Source organism: Bombina bombina, chromosome 4 (genome assembly GCF_027579735.1).
Source record: "Bombina bombina isolate aBomBom1 chromosome 4, aBomBom1.pri, whole genome shotgun sequence".
In the NCBI taxonomy this organism is placed as follows: Eukaryota; Metazoa; Chordata; class Amphibia; order Anura; family Bombinatoridae; genus Bombina; species Bombina bombina.
Genome location: NC_069502.1, coordinates 191,342,995 through 191,363,210, shown reverse-complemented (window position 1 = coordinate 191,363,210; position 20,216 = coordinate 191,342,995). Strand labels below are relative to the sequence as shown.

At 38.2% G+C, this 20,216-nt stretch overlaps 1 protein-coding gene across 2 annotated transcripts in view; it reads right to left on the bottom strand.

Moving 5' to 3' along the window:
* The window catches only part of PXDN (peroxidasin), a 315,380-nt gene extending 301,102 nt beyond the window's left edge, over positions 1-14,278 (bottom strand). For both annotated transcript variants that reach the window (XM_053709731.1, XM_053709732.1), the window contains exon 1: positions 13,940-14,278. In XM_053709731.1, the coding sequence (XP_053565706.1) occupies positions 13,940-14,130 (191 nt within the window). In that variant the 5' untranslated portion in view covers positions 14,131-14,278. The remainder of the gene's footprint in view (positions 1-13,939) is intronic.
* Positions 14,279-20,216: the final 5,938 nt, after the last annotated feature.

Here is a 20,216-nt window from a genome sequence, read left to right as displayed (position 1 = left end):
TATAATCATCTATATATATAGGTATAGATATATTTGACAAAAAAAACATCAGATATATGTAGAAATAGTTATGCATAAATAGAACATATTCTGTTACCTGAAGAACATTGAATGTGAAATATTAATGTTTTCATGTTGGGTTAGTGCAAATGAGTATATGCGATCAGGTTTGCTCAAGAGTGGGGTGTTTTTTCCACTTTTTTTTCTCCAGGTACTTCTATGGGGATATACGTCAACGCTTAAGGCTAGATACATGCAATGACAGTACAGTTATATAAACCAATAAAAAGCAGTTGAAGGAAATGTTTTAAACTAAATGATACATAATTTGGAACTTCATTTAGATAAATAATCTCATGATAAACCATAGCAAGGTAGAAAATCAGACATGATTTCTCAGGTATGTATAGAAAAGTCTTGGGTGAGTATTTTTGGGTTTGGACAAAAGCAGGAAAGGAAATTTATGCATAATGTTTTGCATAACCCACACTGTTATAATAATACACTTTTTACCTCTGTGATTACCTTCATTCTAAAGCTTTGCAGATTGCCCCCTTATTTCAGTTCTTTTGACAGACTTGCATTTTAGCCAATCAGTACTGACTTATAACTAACTCAACAGTAGTGAGCACAATGTTATCTATATGGTACATATGAACTAGCGCTGTCTAACTATGAAAATCTATCAAAATGCACCGAGATAAGAGGTGGCCTTTAACGGCTTAGAAAGTAGCATATGAGCCTACCTAGGTTTAGCTTTCAACAAAGTATACCAAGAGAACAAAGCACATTTGATGATAAAAGTAATTTGGAAAATTGCATGCTCATCTCAATCATGAAAGTTTAAGTTTGACTTGACTGTAACTTTAAATTAAAATGTGTTCTACCTTGCATACAGAGGAGCAGCACGTAAACATTTTAAAGGGCCATAAAAAGTGCAAAAAGAAAATTCTTTAATCTGTTAGATCATTTCATTATTGCACCGTTGACTGCAAAACATGAATGCACTACTGGGAGCTAGCTGGACTCATCTGGCCAATGACAAGAGGCATATGTGTGTAGCCACCAATCACCAGCTAGCTCTGAATAGTGCATTGCTACTGTCGAGTCTGCTTAGATGTGCTTTTAAAAAAAGGTTGGGATCAAGGTAGGGTTGCCACCCGTCCCTTAAAATACAGAACACTTATAAGTTACACATGCTGCAGGGTGTGCAGGGAGGAATGTGAATAGTGCGGTCCAGAAACACAATACATGTTCCTCCCTGCACACCCTGCAGCATGTGTAACTCATAAGTGTCCAGGAAAACATGGCTGAGGTGGCAACCCTAGATCAAGGGCAGGCTGGGCTGTAAGCATAATGCAATTATTTTACTTTTAACAATAAGCTCTACTCAGTGTGATCTTTTATTTGCATTGTAATTAAATGGACATGAAACTCAGACTTCTTTAACTTCTAGTTGACTTCTTTTAGTTAACTTCCACTAGCAAATATCCTTAGATTTGTTTGGTATCCTGCACGTATCCAGAGCATTATATGGCAGTAATTTTGCAACAATACTTTTAACAAAGTTAAACATTTTACAGTACTAGATAGGAGCAGTGTACAAAGTATAGCATTGTTGAAAAACTGCTGACAAGAGTAAAAAAAAATTTGAGTTTCATGTCCCTTTAATATTAACATCTACTGTCCCTTTAAACAAAAGTTGAGTTATGAGTGATGAATCTACAATCACAAATGTAAAAGATGAAAGTTAAAAAAAAAAAAAAGGTAAACAGGATTATTATGGATCAGAAAGAGTTAAAATCATCTTGTAATTTATTGTATACTAAATTTATGCCTGCTGTCTCTCAACCAAAACAGGCTGCACAGGATGATGATAAAAAAGATAAAAGAGAAAATAGCGCATGACTATTTAGAAAACATAAGTTCAAACCAAACAGTGAAAAGGTTAGGCAGCCACATGGTATTAATAGGTTTCTTTAGGATACATATAATGAGCTCTTTGAAAGAGAATGGAGAAAAGCCAGGGCTTCGTAAACAGAGAAAGGATGAAGCTGATATACTATACCTAGAAAATATTAAACATTTTTATTAATCTGGCAGAGTGAGAGCCAATGACATGTAACTTCTATAAGAGGTCGGCCAGCAAAATAAATAGCCCAAGTAATATCTAATGAAAGGATTTACAGAGATACCGGAGCTGTTTGACCATCTTTTTATATAAAGTATGTGGTTTATTGTGCCTTACAAATTCCAGTTGAGGATACATAGCCATCAATCATTGGCAGTGTTCAGCTCAGGATTTGCAAAGCATTTCTGCTCCAAAGCTTATGTTTAAACCCCTTGGGCTAGATTAAAGGAACAGTAAAAAAAAAACTTGTAATTACAACATTTTTCTGAAGTCTTTCATTAGATAAACCTATCAGTAAAGTTTGGAGAATTTTAGAACACACCTTGTTTGCTGTAATTATTTTTCATAAACACACATATAGTTCTGTGCATGCAATAATACAATTATAACATTGCTGTAGCACATTTTATTATCCTTTGCACCCATTTACATAATGCATCCGAAATATAATAATAATAATAATGTACTACACTATTAAACAAAAGCAGGCAGTGGCTCGAATTGTGTATGCTATTGTTTAACATCCTGAGATTAAATCTTCAGCAAGGAAATGATGTATTAGAAATTCTAACAGTGATTAAACAATACCAGGCCAGTGGAAAACAAAACATCTGTCAGCTGTAAGTAATACGGAATACTCTTCTTTTGCACATAGGGTTGTCACCTGTCCGGGAATGACCCGGACAGTTCGGGTTTCCATTTGTGTGTCCGGATTTGAAGCTGAGTCAGGCCCGGACCTGCAAATGTCCGGGTTTGGTGGGAAACAGCCACAGCCAAAAAGGTAACATGCATTTGCAACATACTGCTTATGCCTACAGTTATTTCTCACTTGTGTGTGTGAGTCTTTGTGTGTGAGAGTGTTAGTGTGTGAGAGCGTTAGTGTCTTTGTGTGTGTGTGTGTGTGTGAGAGGGAGAGCGTGATTGTGTGTTAGTGTGTGAGAGAGTGTGTGAGTTAGTGTGTGAGAGCATTAGTGTATTTGTGTGTGTGTGTGTAAGAGGGAGAAAGTATATATGTATAAGTGTGTGAGAGTGTGATTGTGTGTCAGTGTGTGAGAGAGTGTGTGAGTTAGTGTGTGAGAGAGCATTAGTGTATTTGTGTGTGTGTAAGAGGGAGAAAGTATGTATGTGTAAGTGTGTGAGAGCGTGATTGTGTCAGTGTGTGAGAGAGTTTGTGAGTTAGTGTGTGAGAGAGCATAAGTGTATTTGTGTGTGTGTGTGTGTGTAAGAGGGAGAAAGTATGTATGTGTAAGTGTGTGAGAGCGTGATTGTGTGTCAGTGTGTGAGATAGTGTGTGAGAGCATTAGTGTATTTGTGTGTGTGTAAGAGGGAGAAAGTATGTATGTGTAAGTGTGTGAGAGTGTGATTGTGTGTCAGTGTGTGAGTTAGTGTGTGAGAGAGCATTAGTGTATTTGTGTGTGTGTGTAAGAGGGACAAAGTATGTATGTGTAAGTGTGTGAGAGCGTGATTGTGTGTGAGTGTGTGAGTGTGTGAGTTAGTGTGTGAGAGAGCATTAGTGTATTTGTGTGTGTGTGTGTGTGTAAGAGGGAGAAAGTATGTATGTGTAAGTGTGTGAGAGCGTGATTGTGTGTCAGTGTGTGAGATAGTGTGTGAGAGCATTAGTGTATTTGTGTGTGTAAGAGGGAGAAAGTATGTATGTGTAAGTGTGTGAGAGTGTGATTGTGTTTCAGTGTGTGAGTGTGTGAGTTAGTGTGTGAGAGAGCATTAGTGTATTTGTGTGTGTGTGTAAGAGGGACAAAGTATGTATGTGTAAGTGTGTGAGAGTGTGATTGTGTGTCAGTGTGTGAGTGTGTGAGTTAGTGTGTGAGAGAGCATTAGTGTATTTGTGTGTGTGTGTGTAAGAGGGAGAAAGTATGTATGTGTAAGTGTGTGAGAGCGTGATTGTGTATCAGTGTGTAAGAGAGTGTGTGAGAGTATTAGTGTCTTTGTGTGTGAGAGGGAGAAAGTATGTATGTGTAAGTGTGTGAGAGCGTGATTGTGTCAGTGTGTGAGAGAGTTTGTGAGTTAGTGTGTGAGAGAGCATAAGTGTATTTGTGTGTGTGTGTGTGTGTAAGAGGGAGAAAGTATGTATGTGTAAGTGTGTGAGAGCGTGATTGTGTGTCAGTGTGTGAGATAGTGTGTGAGAGCATTAGTGTATTTGTGTGTGTGTAAGAGGGAGAAAGTATGTATGTGTAAGTGTGTGAGAGTGTGATTGTGTTTCAGTGTGTGAGTGTGTGAGTTAGTGTGTGAGAGAGCATTAGTGTATTTGTGTGTGTGTGTAAGAGGGACAAAGTATGTATGTGTAAGTGTGTGAGAGTGTGATTGTGTGTCAGTGTGTGAGTGTGTGAGTTAGTGTGTGAGAGAGCATTAGTGTATTTGTGTGTGTGTGTGTAAGAGGGAGAAAGTATGTATGTGTAAGTGTGTGAGAGCGTGATTGTGTATCAGTGTGTAAGAGAGTGTGTGAGAGTATTAGTGTCTTTGTGTGTGAGAGGGAGAAAGTATGTATGTGTAAGTGTGTGAGAGCGTGATTGTGTCAGTGTGTGAGAGAGTTTGTGAGTTAGTGTGTGAGAGAGCATAAGTGTATTTGTGTGTGTGTGTGTGTGTAAGAGGGAGAAAGTATGTATGTGTAAGTGTGTGAGAGCGTGATTGTGTGTCAGTGTGTGAGATAGTGTGTGAGAGCATTAGTGTATTTGTGTGTGTGTAAGAGGGAGAAAGTATGTATGTGTAAGTGTGTGAGAGTGTGATTGTGTGTCAGTGTGTGAGTTAGTGTGTGAGAGAGCATTAGTGTATTTGTGTGTGTGTGTGTAAGAGGGACAAAGTATGTATGTGTAAGTGTGTGAGAGCGTGATTGTGTGTGAGTGTGTGAGTGTGTGAGTTAGTGTGTGAGAGAGCATTAGTGTATTTGTGTGTGTGTGTGTGTAAGAGGGAGAAAGTATGTATGTGTAAGTGTGTGAGAGCGTGATTGTGTGTCAGTGTGTGAGATAGTGTGTGAGAGCATTAGTGTATTTGTGTGTGTAAGAGGGAGAAAGTATGTATGTGTAAGTGTGTGAGAGTGTGATTGTGTTTCAGTGTGTGAGTGTGTGAGTTAGTGTGTGAGAGAGCATTAGTGTATTTGTGTGTGTGTGTAAGAGGGACAAAGTATGTATGTGTAAGTGTGTGAGAGTGTGATTGTGTGTCAGTGTGTGAGTGTGTGAGTTAGTGTGTGAGAGAGCATTAGTGTATTTGTGTGTGTGTGTGTAAGAGGGAGAAAGTATGTATGTGTAAGTGTGTGAGAGCGTGATTGTGTATCAGTGTGTAAGAGAGTGTGTGAGAGTATTAGTGTCTTTGTGTGTGAGAGGGAGAAAGTATGTATGTGTAAGTGTGTGATTGTGTGTCAGTGTATGAGAGAGTGTGTGTGTGTGAGATGGAGAGTGTGAATTTCTATGCGCAAGTTTGTGTTTATGTGCTATTATACATAGTGGGCCAGATTACTAGTGGATATTGTAAATTCGGCTTTTTATACTCGTCAGGTTAGCGCAAGAGAGAAAACTTCTAGTGCAGTTAAAGCTAAAGTGGGGGCATTAAATAGTGCTCCACTTGTAATCCGGCCCAGTCTGTACTCTACAAATAAAATAAAAAATTACTGTAATGTGCAGGTGCAAGAGTGTTCAGGTTTGGCCTGAACTAAAGGTGGCAACCCTACTTGCACATTTTTGATATGGCCATTATAAAATTCAAATCAACGTTCATAAAATCCAAACAATGTACTTTTAACAATTTAATTTTATGTGCACTATTTATTTCAACAGAATTTGCACTTAGGGCCAGATTACGAGTGGAGCACTAACAGTTACGCGTGTGCGATAAGGGGTTTATCGTGGGTATTTGCACTCGTTGGGTTTACCGATGGTGTTACGAGTTAAAAGTAAACCCAATCGCTTGAGCACAATCTCGATTTACGCTAGAATGATTAAAGCGTCCTCAGAGCTCTGGTTAACTGTTTTGCAAAACAAAAACATTGCACAAAACAAAGTACATTTACACTCATAATAAGACCATCTAATAAAAAAAATATTGCACACAAAAGTATAAGGGCTCAAGGATATCAGGTTTCAGGTGCACACACACACAAGTAGGGAAATGAGATCCAGCACTCACTTTTCAAAAATAACTGCCAGGGTGCACTTCAAATAAAAAACAAATATTCAGTATATATATATATATATATATATATATATATATATATATATATATATATATATATATATATATATATATATATATATATATATATATATATATATATATATATATATATACAGGTGGCCCTCGTTTTACAACGGTTCAATTTACACCGTTTCAGAATAACAACCTTTTTTTCCAGTCATGTAACTGCTATTGAAAAGCATTGAAAAGCAGTGCATTTATTAAAATAGTAGGTAGAGCTGTCCGCTTGTGTTGCAGCAAAGCCAAGCAAGCTGAAATTAATCAGTTTAACCAGACCTGAGCTATCGAGCAGATTTCAAAGGAACAAGATCCTCCTGTCTATAAATCAGTCCAGATTGGAATGCATAGAAAGAACTGTAGAAAAATTTCAAGTGAAGTCTGTGTTGTGCGATTATTTTATTAGGTTTATAATGCTGTTTAGCATTTATAGTCTTCATTTCAAAGCTTTAAAAATAATGTATTAGGTGTAACTTATGACAATTTTGAGTGGGGCCTGGAACCTATCTCCCTCACTTCCCATTGACTTACATTATAAACTGTGTTTCAATTTACAAACGGTTTCGATTTACAACCATTCCTTCTGGAACCTAACCCCGGCGTAAACTGAGGGCTACCTGTATATATATGCATTGGAGCCCTTTGCAGTTAAGTATATGAAAACATGTAATATATGTATGCAATATTCATATCTAATAAAGTGTTATACTGTGTTTGTACAGTAAATATTTCACATTCCAAAGTCCTGCACATAGCAGAATAGATATAGCTATAGATATATAATGCACCAAAATACCATCATATATATATATATATAAATATGTATTTAGGAATAAATAGAACATATTCTTCTTCTATGCAAAGTACGTTGTAATGTGAAATATTTACATTTTCATGTAGGGTTAGTGCACATGAGAATATGTAATCAGGTTTGCGCGCGAATTGGGTGTTTTTTTTATTTTCTTTTTTTGCACGATTGACCTCTATGGGGGAATACGTGAACGGGCACACAATATTGTAAGTTGTTTTTTTTTACGCTCGCCTTGCTAGTGCACAAGCAAAAACAGTTTACTTTCAACTAATAATACGAGTGCAACCCAACGAGCGTAAAAATCTTCTAGTGCAATTAACACTCAAACGGTACCATTAAATAGCGCTCCACTTGTAATCTGGCCCTTAAGCTCAAAGAAGGGTAATAATCGGAATATAAAGGTAACAAATGAAGAATCAAAAATATCATGAATTAAACTATAGTTTTTTATTTACATATTTATCACCGGTGCTTAGAAGAAAGGGTGACTTTACATTCACTTTAATGTTTAAGCTGATAGAGCTTCAGCAATGGAAAATACAACTATTAAAGGGACATGGAAGTCAAAATTAAAGGGTCAGTAATGTGAAACTTGAACTCTCATGGTTCAGATAGCGCATGCAATTCTAAACACATTTCCATTTTACTTATATAGTCTAATTTGCTTTGTTCTCAAAGTATGTTTTGTTGAAGAGACGGCTCAGGAGCAGCAATGCACTACTGGAATCTAGCTGCTGATTGGTGGCTGCACATAAATGCTTCTTTTCATTGGCTCACGCAATGTGTTCAGATAGCTGCTCATCCAACAAAGGATACCAAGAGAATAAGGCAAATTTGATAATAGAAGTAAATTGTAAAGTTGTTTAAAATGATTTGCTCTGTCTGAATCATGAAAGAAAAATGTTGTTTCATGTCATTTTAAACTTTCATGATTCAGAGTAGAAGTTAAAAAAACAGTTACTTCTTTTATTAAATTTACCTCTTTATTTTTATTTTTTGTATCCTTTATTGAAACTTAACTCCTTTCATTAGAGCATACTGAGGTAGGTTTATGAGTGTGCATGTGTCTTGAGCACTATATGTTGATCATTGTTACAGATCATGGTCAAGACTGTCCTGTGCCTAGCACAGTATGCTCTCTTGGAAAGGAACTAGGTTTTAATCACATGTAAAAGTGCAGAAATGCTCTAATGTGTAAAGCATTTTATTAGTGCCCTGTTGATTGCAAATAATTATGTGTTTAACTCCTGAAAAGCGGGTTAACAGTGTAGCAATGCTCTACTAGCTGGTGATTGGCAGCTACACACATATGCCTCTTGCCATTGGCTCATCAGATGTGTTCAGCTAGCTCCTAGAAGTGCATTGCTGCTCTGGAGCGATCTTTAAAGGGCCATTATCTTTCTCCAAATCTTTCTTTGCATAAATATTTTGTAGATGATCCATTTCTATAGCCCATCTGGGAGTGTTTTTGTAACAATGTTTAGTTTTGCTTATTTTTTTTTAATAACATTGTGCAGATTTTAAGACTCCTAACCAAGCCCCACGGTGTCAGAAGTAGACAGGCTTTTACAGTCTGCTGCTGGCTTTTGTTCATATGCAGGGAAGGGGGAGGGGGAGAGAGGGGGAGTGTCTGCTATTAAACCCTTTCACTGGGTGTTCCTGCTAACCTAATATTACAGTGCTAAACTTGGAGCTTCTAAGTACATTTTTAAAAGGTTGTATACTGGATTTTTAGATCAGTATCTGTGCATACTCTTCTTTATAGTAGTATCTATTACATGCAATTATATGAAAATTGGTGTATACTGTCCCTTTAAGTCTGTGTTTAATGCCTTTAACACATTAGAGCATTTTCTTTTTGTATTTTATGGCCATTTAAAGGGACTTTAAAGTCAAAATTAAACTTTCCTAATTTGGACAGAACATGCAATAAAAAAAAATCCAATTTACTTCTAATATCAAATTGTTCCCAGTATTTTTATATTCACACTTTGAGAAACTTTCTCCTACTGAGCATGAGCAAGAGTTCACAGTATATGATTGGTTGATGGAAGTCACATAATATAGGGTCAGGGAAATGCTCATTTAAAATTCAGAGTCAACTTTAAAAAACACTTTCGGAATCAGCTGCTGGCGAGGTTTGCAATGCACTGGGAGCTACAGGGTTAAAATTAAGGTACAGTATTCTGTTTTTAATAATACAAAACACAAACGCAAAATGACTGAAATATTAACATAATGATATTTATTAAAGGAATAAACTGAGTTACAAAAACAAGTTTCTCCATTTAGGGACTTTAAGCATTATTTATTTTATGTAGTTAAAATGACCTTAAATTATCATATCCAAACAAAATCCAATTGGTTAATACAGAAAGTTGAGTTCATTTCAACTTCACTTTTTAACCCTCTAAAAACAAATTCAACTCAGCTGTTTTCAGAATCTTTCAAATGTTTTTGAATAAATAAGGAAAAAATAAAAACAGATGTTTCAATGTGAATGTCAGTATGAAGTAGTGGCAATAAAACCTTTATTACATTAAAGGGATAGTAAAGTGAAACTTAAACTTCATATAGAGTATGTAATTTTAAACAACTTTCCAATTGACTTTCATTATAAAATGAGTTTAATTCTTTTGCTATCCTTTGTTGAAGAGTATATTACGGTATGCTCATTGGATTTTTAAGACTGCTACACACAATGTTGCAAAACACTGCTGCCATAAGAAAGTTTCAATTTGACTTTACCGTCCCTTTAATTACTGTCTGTAATATTAATACTCCCTAATCCAGTAACGTTTCCCCAAGCAGAAGTTTCACACACATTGTCCTTAAGTTTTGTCATAGGTACTTCAGCTAAAAGTGGAAAGAAATGCTTAAGTTGAAAAGTAACTGAGGATTTAGAGTAATCAGTAACTTCAGTCTGAAATGAAACATTAAAAAGACTTCAGGCAATTTACACAAACTCGCACATAGCACAAGGGCAACGGTTCAGGGAATGTCAGGTTGGACCTTAGACAACTGCAATGTTTGCCACAATAAAGACCAAATATAACGCACTACAGAGGAACAAAGAGTATTAAACCATGAAACTCAAAATTGTTCTTTCTTGATTCAGATACAGCACACCATTTTAAACAATAATTTACTTCTATAATCAAATTGACCTCATTCTCTTGGTATATCTTTTGTTGGATGGACGGCTATCTGAACACATTGTGTGAGCCAATGACAGTGCATTTCTGCTTCTGAGCCTATATAGCCATGCTTTTCAACAAATGATATCAAGAGAATAAAGTAACAGATAATAGAAGTAAATTGGAAAGATGAATAAAATTGCATGCTCTCTCTAAATCATGAAAGAATATATTTGGGTTTCATGTTCCTTTAAAGGGACATACAGATGCAAAAAGAAAATGCTTGCACTATAGCTTGCAAACAACTATGTGTTTAACCCCTGCAAAACATTAAAAAACAAAGCTATACAATGAACTCCAAAGCAGCAATACACTACTGGGAGCTAGCTGAACACATCTGGTGAGCCAATAAAAAGCATATGAGTATAGGCAGCAATTACCAGTAAACTCCCAGAAGTGCATTGCTGCTCTTGAGCCTATGCAGGTATGCTTTTCAACAAAGGATACCAAATGATTTAAGTAAATTTGATAATAAGTAAACTGAAACATCTCTTAAAATTGCATGTTCTTTCTGAACCTTAACAGTGTAATTTGGACTTTCACACTTGCTTACTGATATAATATAAAGTGATTTAAAGGAATATTTTATATATCAGCTGGCTGAGCATCTTGGGAAATGTAGTTCCAAAACCTCTGGAGGGCCAAGTTTGAGGATGTCTGTATTAAAGGGACATTAAAAAGTGAGAATGTTACTCTAGTACAGTGATGGCGAAACCTGACACCCCAGATGTTTCAGAACTACATTTCCAATGATGCCTAGGTCCTCTGCAGTCCAGTCGAGCATCATGGGAAATGTAGTTCTGAAACATCTGGAGTGCCACGGTTCGCCATCTCTGCGTCTAGTAACTCATTTATAAATATCCATAAATAGCCTCAGAGAAGATAATCTTTTAAACCTAGGAGAAAACATGGCACAGGCTAAACCTTCACATTTGTTTCTTTGATATTTAAATAACTAATATAATTAAAAAAAGACATCTGCAAATATTGTACAGATGATACACATATTTGCAAGGCCCGTTTTATGTTGAAAGTTTTGTTTTGCATAGGCTAATGTAATGTTATTTCTTCCAGAACAAGTAACATACATTTAAAGGGACAGTCTACTCCAAAATTGTTATTGTTTAAGCCCTTCACCCAATACGGTACTTTGGCTATAGTACCGCACCAGGTATATATAACGATGTTGCTTCAGGAGGCTCCATCACTCTCGGCTGTTAAGTTACAGCCGAGATTTGGAGCTCCTGAAGCTTCAGGCATCTCCCGCATATGGAGCCGGAGCACGATCGGTGCTCCGACTTCATATGAGGGCAGATGCTTGATGGTTACAGGCGGTAACACTGTGTGTGTCACCGTCTGTAACGATTGTTGCTGTTGCCGGCGGGAGGTGGGTGGGCGGTCCAGCAGGGGAGGCGGGAGGACCCTATCTATGTAAAAAATAAAGGGACAGGGCAGCTGTACCACATAAAAGGGGATCTGGGGTGTGGGTAGGGTTGCCACCTCAGCCATGTTTTCCTGGACACGTATGAGTTACACATGCTGCAGGGTGTGCATGAAGGAACATGTACAGAAAGGGAGCTAAAAATAATAATAATAATAATAATAAAAAAAATTGAAAACAAAATGCAGTTTTTAGGTACTGGTAGACAGCTGCCTGTGCCTAACATGGCGGATGATAGTTAGGGGGAAGGTTTAGAGAGCTGTTTGGGGGTGGGGGTGGCATGGGGGCATCCTACACTGCATACAATATAAAAATTAATAAAAAAAATATATTTAATTAAAAAAAGACTTATTTTTTATACTGGCAGACTGTCTCCCAGTACCTAGGATGGGGGTTACCAGTGGGGGGAGGGAAGAGAGCTGTTTGGGAGGGATCAGGGGGTGGGGAGTGCCAGGTTGGAGGCTAATCTCTACACTAAAGCTAAAATTAACCTTTGCACATCCAACATTGTTATATTAATATACTTTATAACCTTTAAACCTCTACATCTCTGCCTGTTTCAAAGCCCCTACAGACAATCTCGTATCACATGTTTTTTATTTGCTTTTCACAGCAATAGACTGCAAGTTCATGTGTGCCATATAGATAACATTGTGCTCATGCCCATGAAGTTGTGCACAACACAGCACTAATTGGCTAAAATGCACATCAATAGATAATAAATAAAAAGTTATGTGATCAGGGGGCTGTCAGAAGAGGATTAGATACAAGGTAATCACAGAGGTAAAAAGTGTATTGATATAACCATGTTGGCTGTGAAAAACTAGGGGATTATCTATTTGTTTTTGTTTTGTTGTTTTTTTAAAACAATAACAATTTTGGAGTTGACTGTCCCTTTAAATTCAACTTCAAAGCAGTAATGCACTACTGTGAGCTAGCTAAGCACATCTGGTGAGCCAATGACAAAAGGCAAATATGTGTAGCACCACCAATCACCAATCTGCTCCTCGGACTACCTTGGTATGTTTTTCAACAAAGGATACCAAGAGAATACTAAGTAAATATAACAGAAGTAATTTATTAAGTACGTTTAGAAATACTTGCTGTGTAAACTTATATATTTTTATTTTAAAGGGACCTGAAACCCAATTTTTTTCTTTTGTGATTTAGATAGAGCATGTAATTGTAAACAGCTTTCTAATTCACTTCTATTATCTAATTTGCTTAATTCTCTTGATATCATTTCCTGAAAAGCATATCTAGATAGGCTCAGTAGCTGCTGATTGGTTGTTGCACATAGATGCCTTGTGTGATTTGTGTGCATTGCTATTTCTTTAACAAAGGATATCTAAATAATTAAGCAAATTAGATAATAGAAGTAAATTGTAATGTTTCAAATTGTATTCTCTACCGAAATCATGAAAGAAAAATGTTGGGTTTAGTGTCCCTTTAAGCAGTCTATGGACTTGACAGAATGCTTCAGTTCCATTTAGTTTCTTTTTACCAAACTGCTTAGAACTGGGAATGGAATTTTGAAGCGTCAGGCTACATAATGGTTTGGTTACCAAGAAGAGCAAAGTGGCTAACACAGCTGTGCCCTGGAGTGGTTTACATCTATATGACTGAGAGCAATTACTGCACAAGCTCTGAAACAGGATCTGTAAAACATCCTCAAAATAGGGCTAAAACTATGGATAAACAGATAATAGACAAAGATCAAACATTACAAGATTTCAGCATAAACTGTATTTACATAAACATTGCATTGCTTTATTACATCTACTGCAAGTATCTACTGAACACAGAGAGAAAAAAAGTCATATATACAGTTAATCATTTCTTACTTTGAAAATTCTAGGCTGATTTGCTTTTGTTCATTAAATGTCTAACAACTGTGCTAATCCACCTTAAGTGAACAAAGAGGAGAAGAACTTGTAAGGGAAACAAGGAAGAGTTTGGAACTTTGTTGAGAGGGATTTAAAGATTTGTTAGGGGCATAAGTGATGGCATTAACCCCTGCCAGATTTATAATGCATTGCACTGCAGCTGCCTGACAGTACATAGGTCAGAACACCAAGCCATTAGTACAGATCAGTCCAATTCAAGTAATCAATCAATGAAAGATCCTGACTTGACAAATAAACGAGAATGAAACTTACAAGATAGTTGTCTGCGGCGATACAGTGGGGATATTCTCCAGCATTAGATGCATACATCTCACAGTGGTTCGGAAACACAGGCAGCGGCTGGGGCAGGAGCTGGTCTGCTGGGGCATTAAAAGCAGTAACCCTGCTGCTGCAAGAAGAGCCCAGGCACATAGAGGAGAGGAGCCTGGTTTTAAGATGGCCATAGTGAGAGACAGGGGACTCACTGCAGGATGCAAGGAGGGGGACAGGACATTAAAAGGGAAAAAGTGGATAAAGGGAGGCAGCAACTGCACGACCTCCCCTCGCCCACACAACTTCTGGACTGCAAGGATTCCTGGCTCCCTTTCTTTGGGGCTGTTTGCAGAGGATATGACGCTTGGTGCTCTATACAGATGTGCTTACGCGCCATCTAGTGTCTGGTCTGTGCTATGCATGGCACCAACACAAAAGCTTTGTCACATTCCATTGACTGCAACAGCTGAATGCTTTGCCCTAGTACAATATAGGTTTTCACTTGCAAAAAAAACACAGTCTAACTAGTCTACATTCGTATACATCCGTATATCTATATTGACTGGAGTAATTCAATTTGCTTTTAAACAGGTTATAATTCATTTAACATTAATTGATTATTATAAAAAATGATCTATGATGAATTTGAAAAATGTAATAAAATAAAATTGAAATACATTGATTTTACAAATCCCGGCAGGGCCGACTCAGCACTTCATCCTTCCGAGGCCGATAAATTGGGTAATAATAACAACTTTTACTTTTTAGCTGCCGATTTGGTTAATTCCGAGAGCGAGTGCTGAAAAAGCGCTTTGAGTCCCACTATATAAATACTAGTTATTATTATAATTACTTAGGCTTGTGGCTCCAATTAATCCAAGGCATAGTACACTGGTTAAATATGCAGCGTGGACATGAGTATTATGTACTGGTATTTTGCTATTTAGATTCTTTACAAATATACTGATGGAAAACACAAGGAAAACTTTGGTACGCTGACGCCCTCTTTTGGTTGCTTAGATCTATTTATGTTATCCCAAGGAAATAGAAAATACAATAAGCTATTTATACAGTGTACAGGGAGTGCAGAATTATTAGGCAAGTTGTATTTTTGAGGATTAATTTTATTATTGAACAACAACCAAAAAAAAAGTGTACATTTTTAGTATCTATAAACAATGGGAGCTGCCACTAGGTCACTAGAGTGTGCAGCCAATGGCTGTGTGGAATATAACAGTGTTTTGCACCTCCATTTCTAACAGGAATTAAAGTATATTGCAAACTTTATATATAATATATATATATATACATATATATATATATATATATGTATATATATATATATATATATATATATATATATATATATATATATATATATATACAGGGAGTGCAGAATTATTAGGCAAGTTGTATTTTTGAGGATTAATTTTATTATTGAACAACAACCATGTTCTCAATGAACCCAAAAAACTCATTAATATCAAAGCTGAATATTTTTGGAAGTAGTTTTTAGTTTGTTTTTAGTTTTAGCTATTTTAGGGGGATATCTGTGTGTGCAGGTGACTATTACGGTGCATAATTATTAGGCAACTTAACAAAAAACAAATATATACCCATTTCAATTATTTATTTTTACCAGTGAAACCAATATAACATCTCAACATTCACAAATATACATTTCTGACATTCAAAAACAAAACAAAAACAAATCAGTGACCAATATAGCCACCTTTCTTTGCAAGGACACTCAAAAGCCTGCCATCCATGGATTCTGTCAGTGTTTCGATCTGTTCACCATCAACATTGCGTGCAGCAGCAACCACAGCCTCCCAGACACTGTTCAGAGAGGTGTACTGTTTTCCCTCCTTGTAAATCTCACATTTGATGATGGACCACAGGTTCTCAATGGGGTTCAGATCAGGTGAACAAGGAGGCCATGTCATTAGATTTTCTTCTTTTATACCCTTTCTTGCCAGCCACGCTGTGGAGTACTTGGACGCGTGTGATGGAGCATTGTCCTGCATGAAAATCATGTTTTTCTTGAAGGATGCAGACTTCTTCCTGTACCACTGCTTGAAGAAGGTGTCTTCCAGAAACTGGCAGTAGGACTGGGAGTTGAGCTTGACTCCATCCTCAACCCGAAAAGGCCCCACAAGCTCATCTTTGATGATACCAGCCCAAACCAGTACTCCACCTCCACCTTGCTGGCGTCTGAGTCGGACTGGAGCTCTCTGCCCTTTACCAATCCAGCCACAGGCCCATCCATCTGGCCCATCAAGACTCACTCTCATTTCATCAGTCCATAAAACCTTAGAAAAATCAGTCTTAAAGATATTTCTTGGCCCAGTCTTGACGTTTCAGCTTGTGTGTCTTGTTCAGTAGTGGTCGTCTTTCAGCCTTTCTTACCTTGGCCATGTCTCTGAGTATTGCACACCTTGTGCTTTTGGGCACTCCAGTGATGTTGCAGCTCTGAAATATGGCCAAACTGGTGGCAAGTGGCATCTTGGCAGCTGCACGCTTGACTTTTCTCAGTTCATGGGCAGTTATTTTGCGCCTTGGTTTTTCCACACGCTTCTTGCGACCCTGTTGACTATTTTGAATGAAACGCTTGATTGTTCGATGATCACGCTTCAGAAGCTTTGCAATTTTAAGAGTGCTGCATCCCTCTGCAAGATATCTCACTATTTCTGACTTTTCTGAGCCTGTCAAGTCCTTCTTTTGACCCATTTTGCCAAAGGAAAGGAAGTTGCCCAATAATTATGCACACCTGATATAGGGTGTTGATGTCATTAGACCACACCCCTTCTCATTACAGAGATGCACATCACCTAATATGCTTAATTGGTAGTAGGCTTTCGAGCCTATACAGCTTGGAGTAAGACAACATGCATAAAGAGGATGATGTGGTCAAAATACTGATTTGCCTAATAATTCTGCACTCCCTGTATAGATTTATTAACATTATTACATTATTGTTACCCTGAATATGTTAGTAAAGTGTACTGACTGTATAGGAAGGGAACAACTTAAAGAGACAGTCTACAATAGAATTGTTATTGTTGTAAAAGATAGATAATCCCTTTATTACCCATTCCCCAGTTTTGCACAACCAACACAGTTATATTAACATACTTTTTACCTCTGTGATTACCTTGTATCTAAGCATCTTCTGGCAGCCCCCTAATCACATAACTGTGACTATTTAAAATCTATTGAGTTGCATTTAGTACTGTGTTGTGCTAACTCTTAAATAACTTATTGGGTGTGAACACATTGTTATCTATATGGCCCACATGAACTAGCAGTCTCCTCTTGTGAGAAGAAAATACAAAAGTATGTGATTAAGAGTCTGTCAATAAAGCCTTTGAAACAGGCAGAAATTTAGAGCTTATAAAGTATAATAATGTAACAATGTTGTTTGTGCAAAGCTGGGGAATGGGCAGTAAAGGCATTTTCTATCTTAAAACAATTTTTGTGTAGACTGTCCCTTTAAAGAATTTACTTTGCTGGCCATGGTAAGTAAGGAGGGGGTTGGGTTAGATTAGGTGTATTGTTTAGAGAGTTAAACTAGAGGGGGCTGGGGTTAGGCTAGGTGTATTGTTTAACTGAAGAGGTTAGCTCCTGGATTGATGCAGATGTGATAAGAAGTGTGATGTCTCAAGGAGGAGGGGGTGAGGGTTATATAACAGGCTGTACACAGTAACTGAGCAGAAAACTAATTTTGTCCCTTTTTGCTTACAGATTTTCCAGCTGAATTACGAAGATGACCACCAGAACAGAAACATACCTAGGAAGTACTTGGATAGAGAGAACATGTGGAGTGGCAGTGCAGGATGGGAGGAATAGAGGGCAAGAAAAAAGAGGAGACCCACAGAAGGAGCAGGGGGACTGATTATCAGATAGTGGTCCTTCCTGAGCTGGTAGGAAATGCAGTACATACTAATAATTAGGTAATGGATTATATTCCAGTCCCCACTGGGTCCCTTCCCCCTGTGTCTCCCTCACATTATTGCAGATTGTAGTATCGCCGGTTCTAATTCTGCCTGCTCCCCCTCCTATATGCCTCTTGGCACAAATAACATCTCAGGATGTTTCTCTCTTGGAAATACCCTTTAGTCTTGGAGGCCCTGTGGCATCGGTTTGTAGCTTGGCAGAGCGGGCAGAATAGGCACAAGCATAGGTTCTGGTTGTGATTTAGAGCATTTTCCTGGTTGTAATAGAGGTTTGTTGCTAAATTCACCGCTATTATTGTCTTCTCTGTTAGCTCGTGGGGCCGCCCCCTCACGCAAGCCGATTTGTTGGGAACACACTTTAATTATGTCAAAGTGCTTGGGGGGGTTGCGGTCGGCACCACATCGACTAGTGTGAGAGCAGCCATCTTGTGGGCAGTATTTTGTTACCACCGATAGCCATTCCTCTGAGATGGCTGCACGGGCAGCTGGGAGTGGTGCCCCAGGTTATGTAGCTACATCTGGGCTAAGGATGGATCTGGATAGGGATAATAGCACTAATGGGGCATTAAGATACACAGCAAGGGAAAAAAGGGAGTGGTGAGGGGCCATAGAATAATATCTTATGTGGCCCCTCCCTGTGAGGAATATCTTTTTATGTATGGGGAACAAACTAATAATAATCATAGATATGATAATAGAGCAATAAATACAATACATCATCAGTACACTAGGGGGTCTCCTTATATCAGGCAGTGAAATCACCTGAGGTCAATAAGTATTTATGGGAAAATGAGGGTCATCTATATGTTAGGGTTTATGAATTAGCCAGTAATGTACCTGATTCTCCTAAAAATAAAAATGCTGTGAATAACATGTCTTATCCACAGGTTGATAAACAGACTGATTCGAGAATCGTGGTCAATAGAATACAGAGGGATCAGCGGACAGAGGAGATGCAGGATCAAGTAGCAGGGAAGGAGCAGGAACAGCCTGACAACAGCAAGGAAGGAATGGGAGAGGAACAGAGGAGCAAGGAAAAAGGGGTTCAGAAGAATTAAAAGCCCAAATAAGAAAATCCTTAAAATAGTGCAAAAAATTATGCTAAGCAGGATTATAGTGGGTCTCACAAGGATTCAGACTCTGAGGATAGTGATGGGGTAATGGGACAGATAATGAGACGAATGGTACAAAACTAGTCCCACTTTCATCACATTTGAAAGCAAAAGAAGGTTTCTTGACTTCTTTAACATAACTAGGGAGGCTGTTGCAATTAAATCAAGAGGGGAAGGCGCTAAGGGTAAGAAAAAGATTTATTTTGCTGAATAGATAAAAAGGTTTGCGATTTATGCTGTGTGTTATTTTAGATTCTCATCCAGTGGACATGATGAGATATTTGCATTTACTTGCTAACTGTTACATGACCTATGGGGGGTTTTCTTGGAAAGAATATGATGAAGCGTTTAGAAGGGGTAGCGTGGCGACAGGTGGCAAGGGTAGAAAAGATTTTGAGGTAAAAATCATTGATATGTGGTCACGCTTGATTAAGCTGGTGGAATTTTAGGGGTCTGGAAATGCTCTAGTGATAAGAGGGGGTAAATATGAGATGAAGGATTGTTGGGAATTTAATGACAAGTGTTGTGACAGGTTATCTTGCAAATACAAAACACTGCGCTGGTAAACCAGAACACCATTGAAAATAAATACCGTATTGTCCCGAGTATAGGCCGCACTTTTTTTTTCCCTTAAAATAAGTCTTTAAACTAGGGGTGCGGCCTACAATCGGGCTTTTGCACAAAACGCCATAAAAGTACTGGTATATGGTAAGTACCTTGAACGGTCCGTGTTGAGGTTGGGCGGAAGTGCTGTTTTGTTTCAGGAAGGAGTTAGGGCACACACTGGGCTTCCTGGAGACTCTTATGGCCGCCACCGACCCCACACTCAAAGCTGCACTCAGGAGCAGCAATTTAACCAGATCTGGGACACAGCCCGACAGGAGAGATCCTGAGCCACCACACCAGCACAAGCGCTTGGGAGTTAAATCCCCTGATTGCCGAGCAGAGAGTTAGTGACGTCACGCTGATCTGACAGCTTGGAGTCGTCAACCTAAGAGGTCCCAAGAGAAGCCGATGCTGGTGAGAGCCTGTCAGAGGGACAGCTATCAGCTAGAGGGACAGTTGTCACCTATCCTGTACTGTGGGAGAGGTTGCCGATCGGAGAGTCAGTGGATGTCACAGCGGGTCCGACAGCTCTGAACTGTTAACCGCGGGGTTACCTAGAGAAGCTGATGCTGGTGAGAGCCTGTCAGAGGGACAACGGTCACT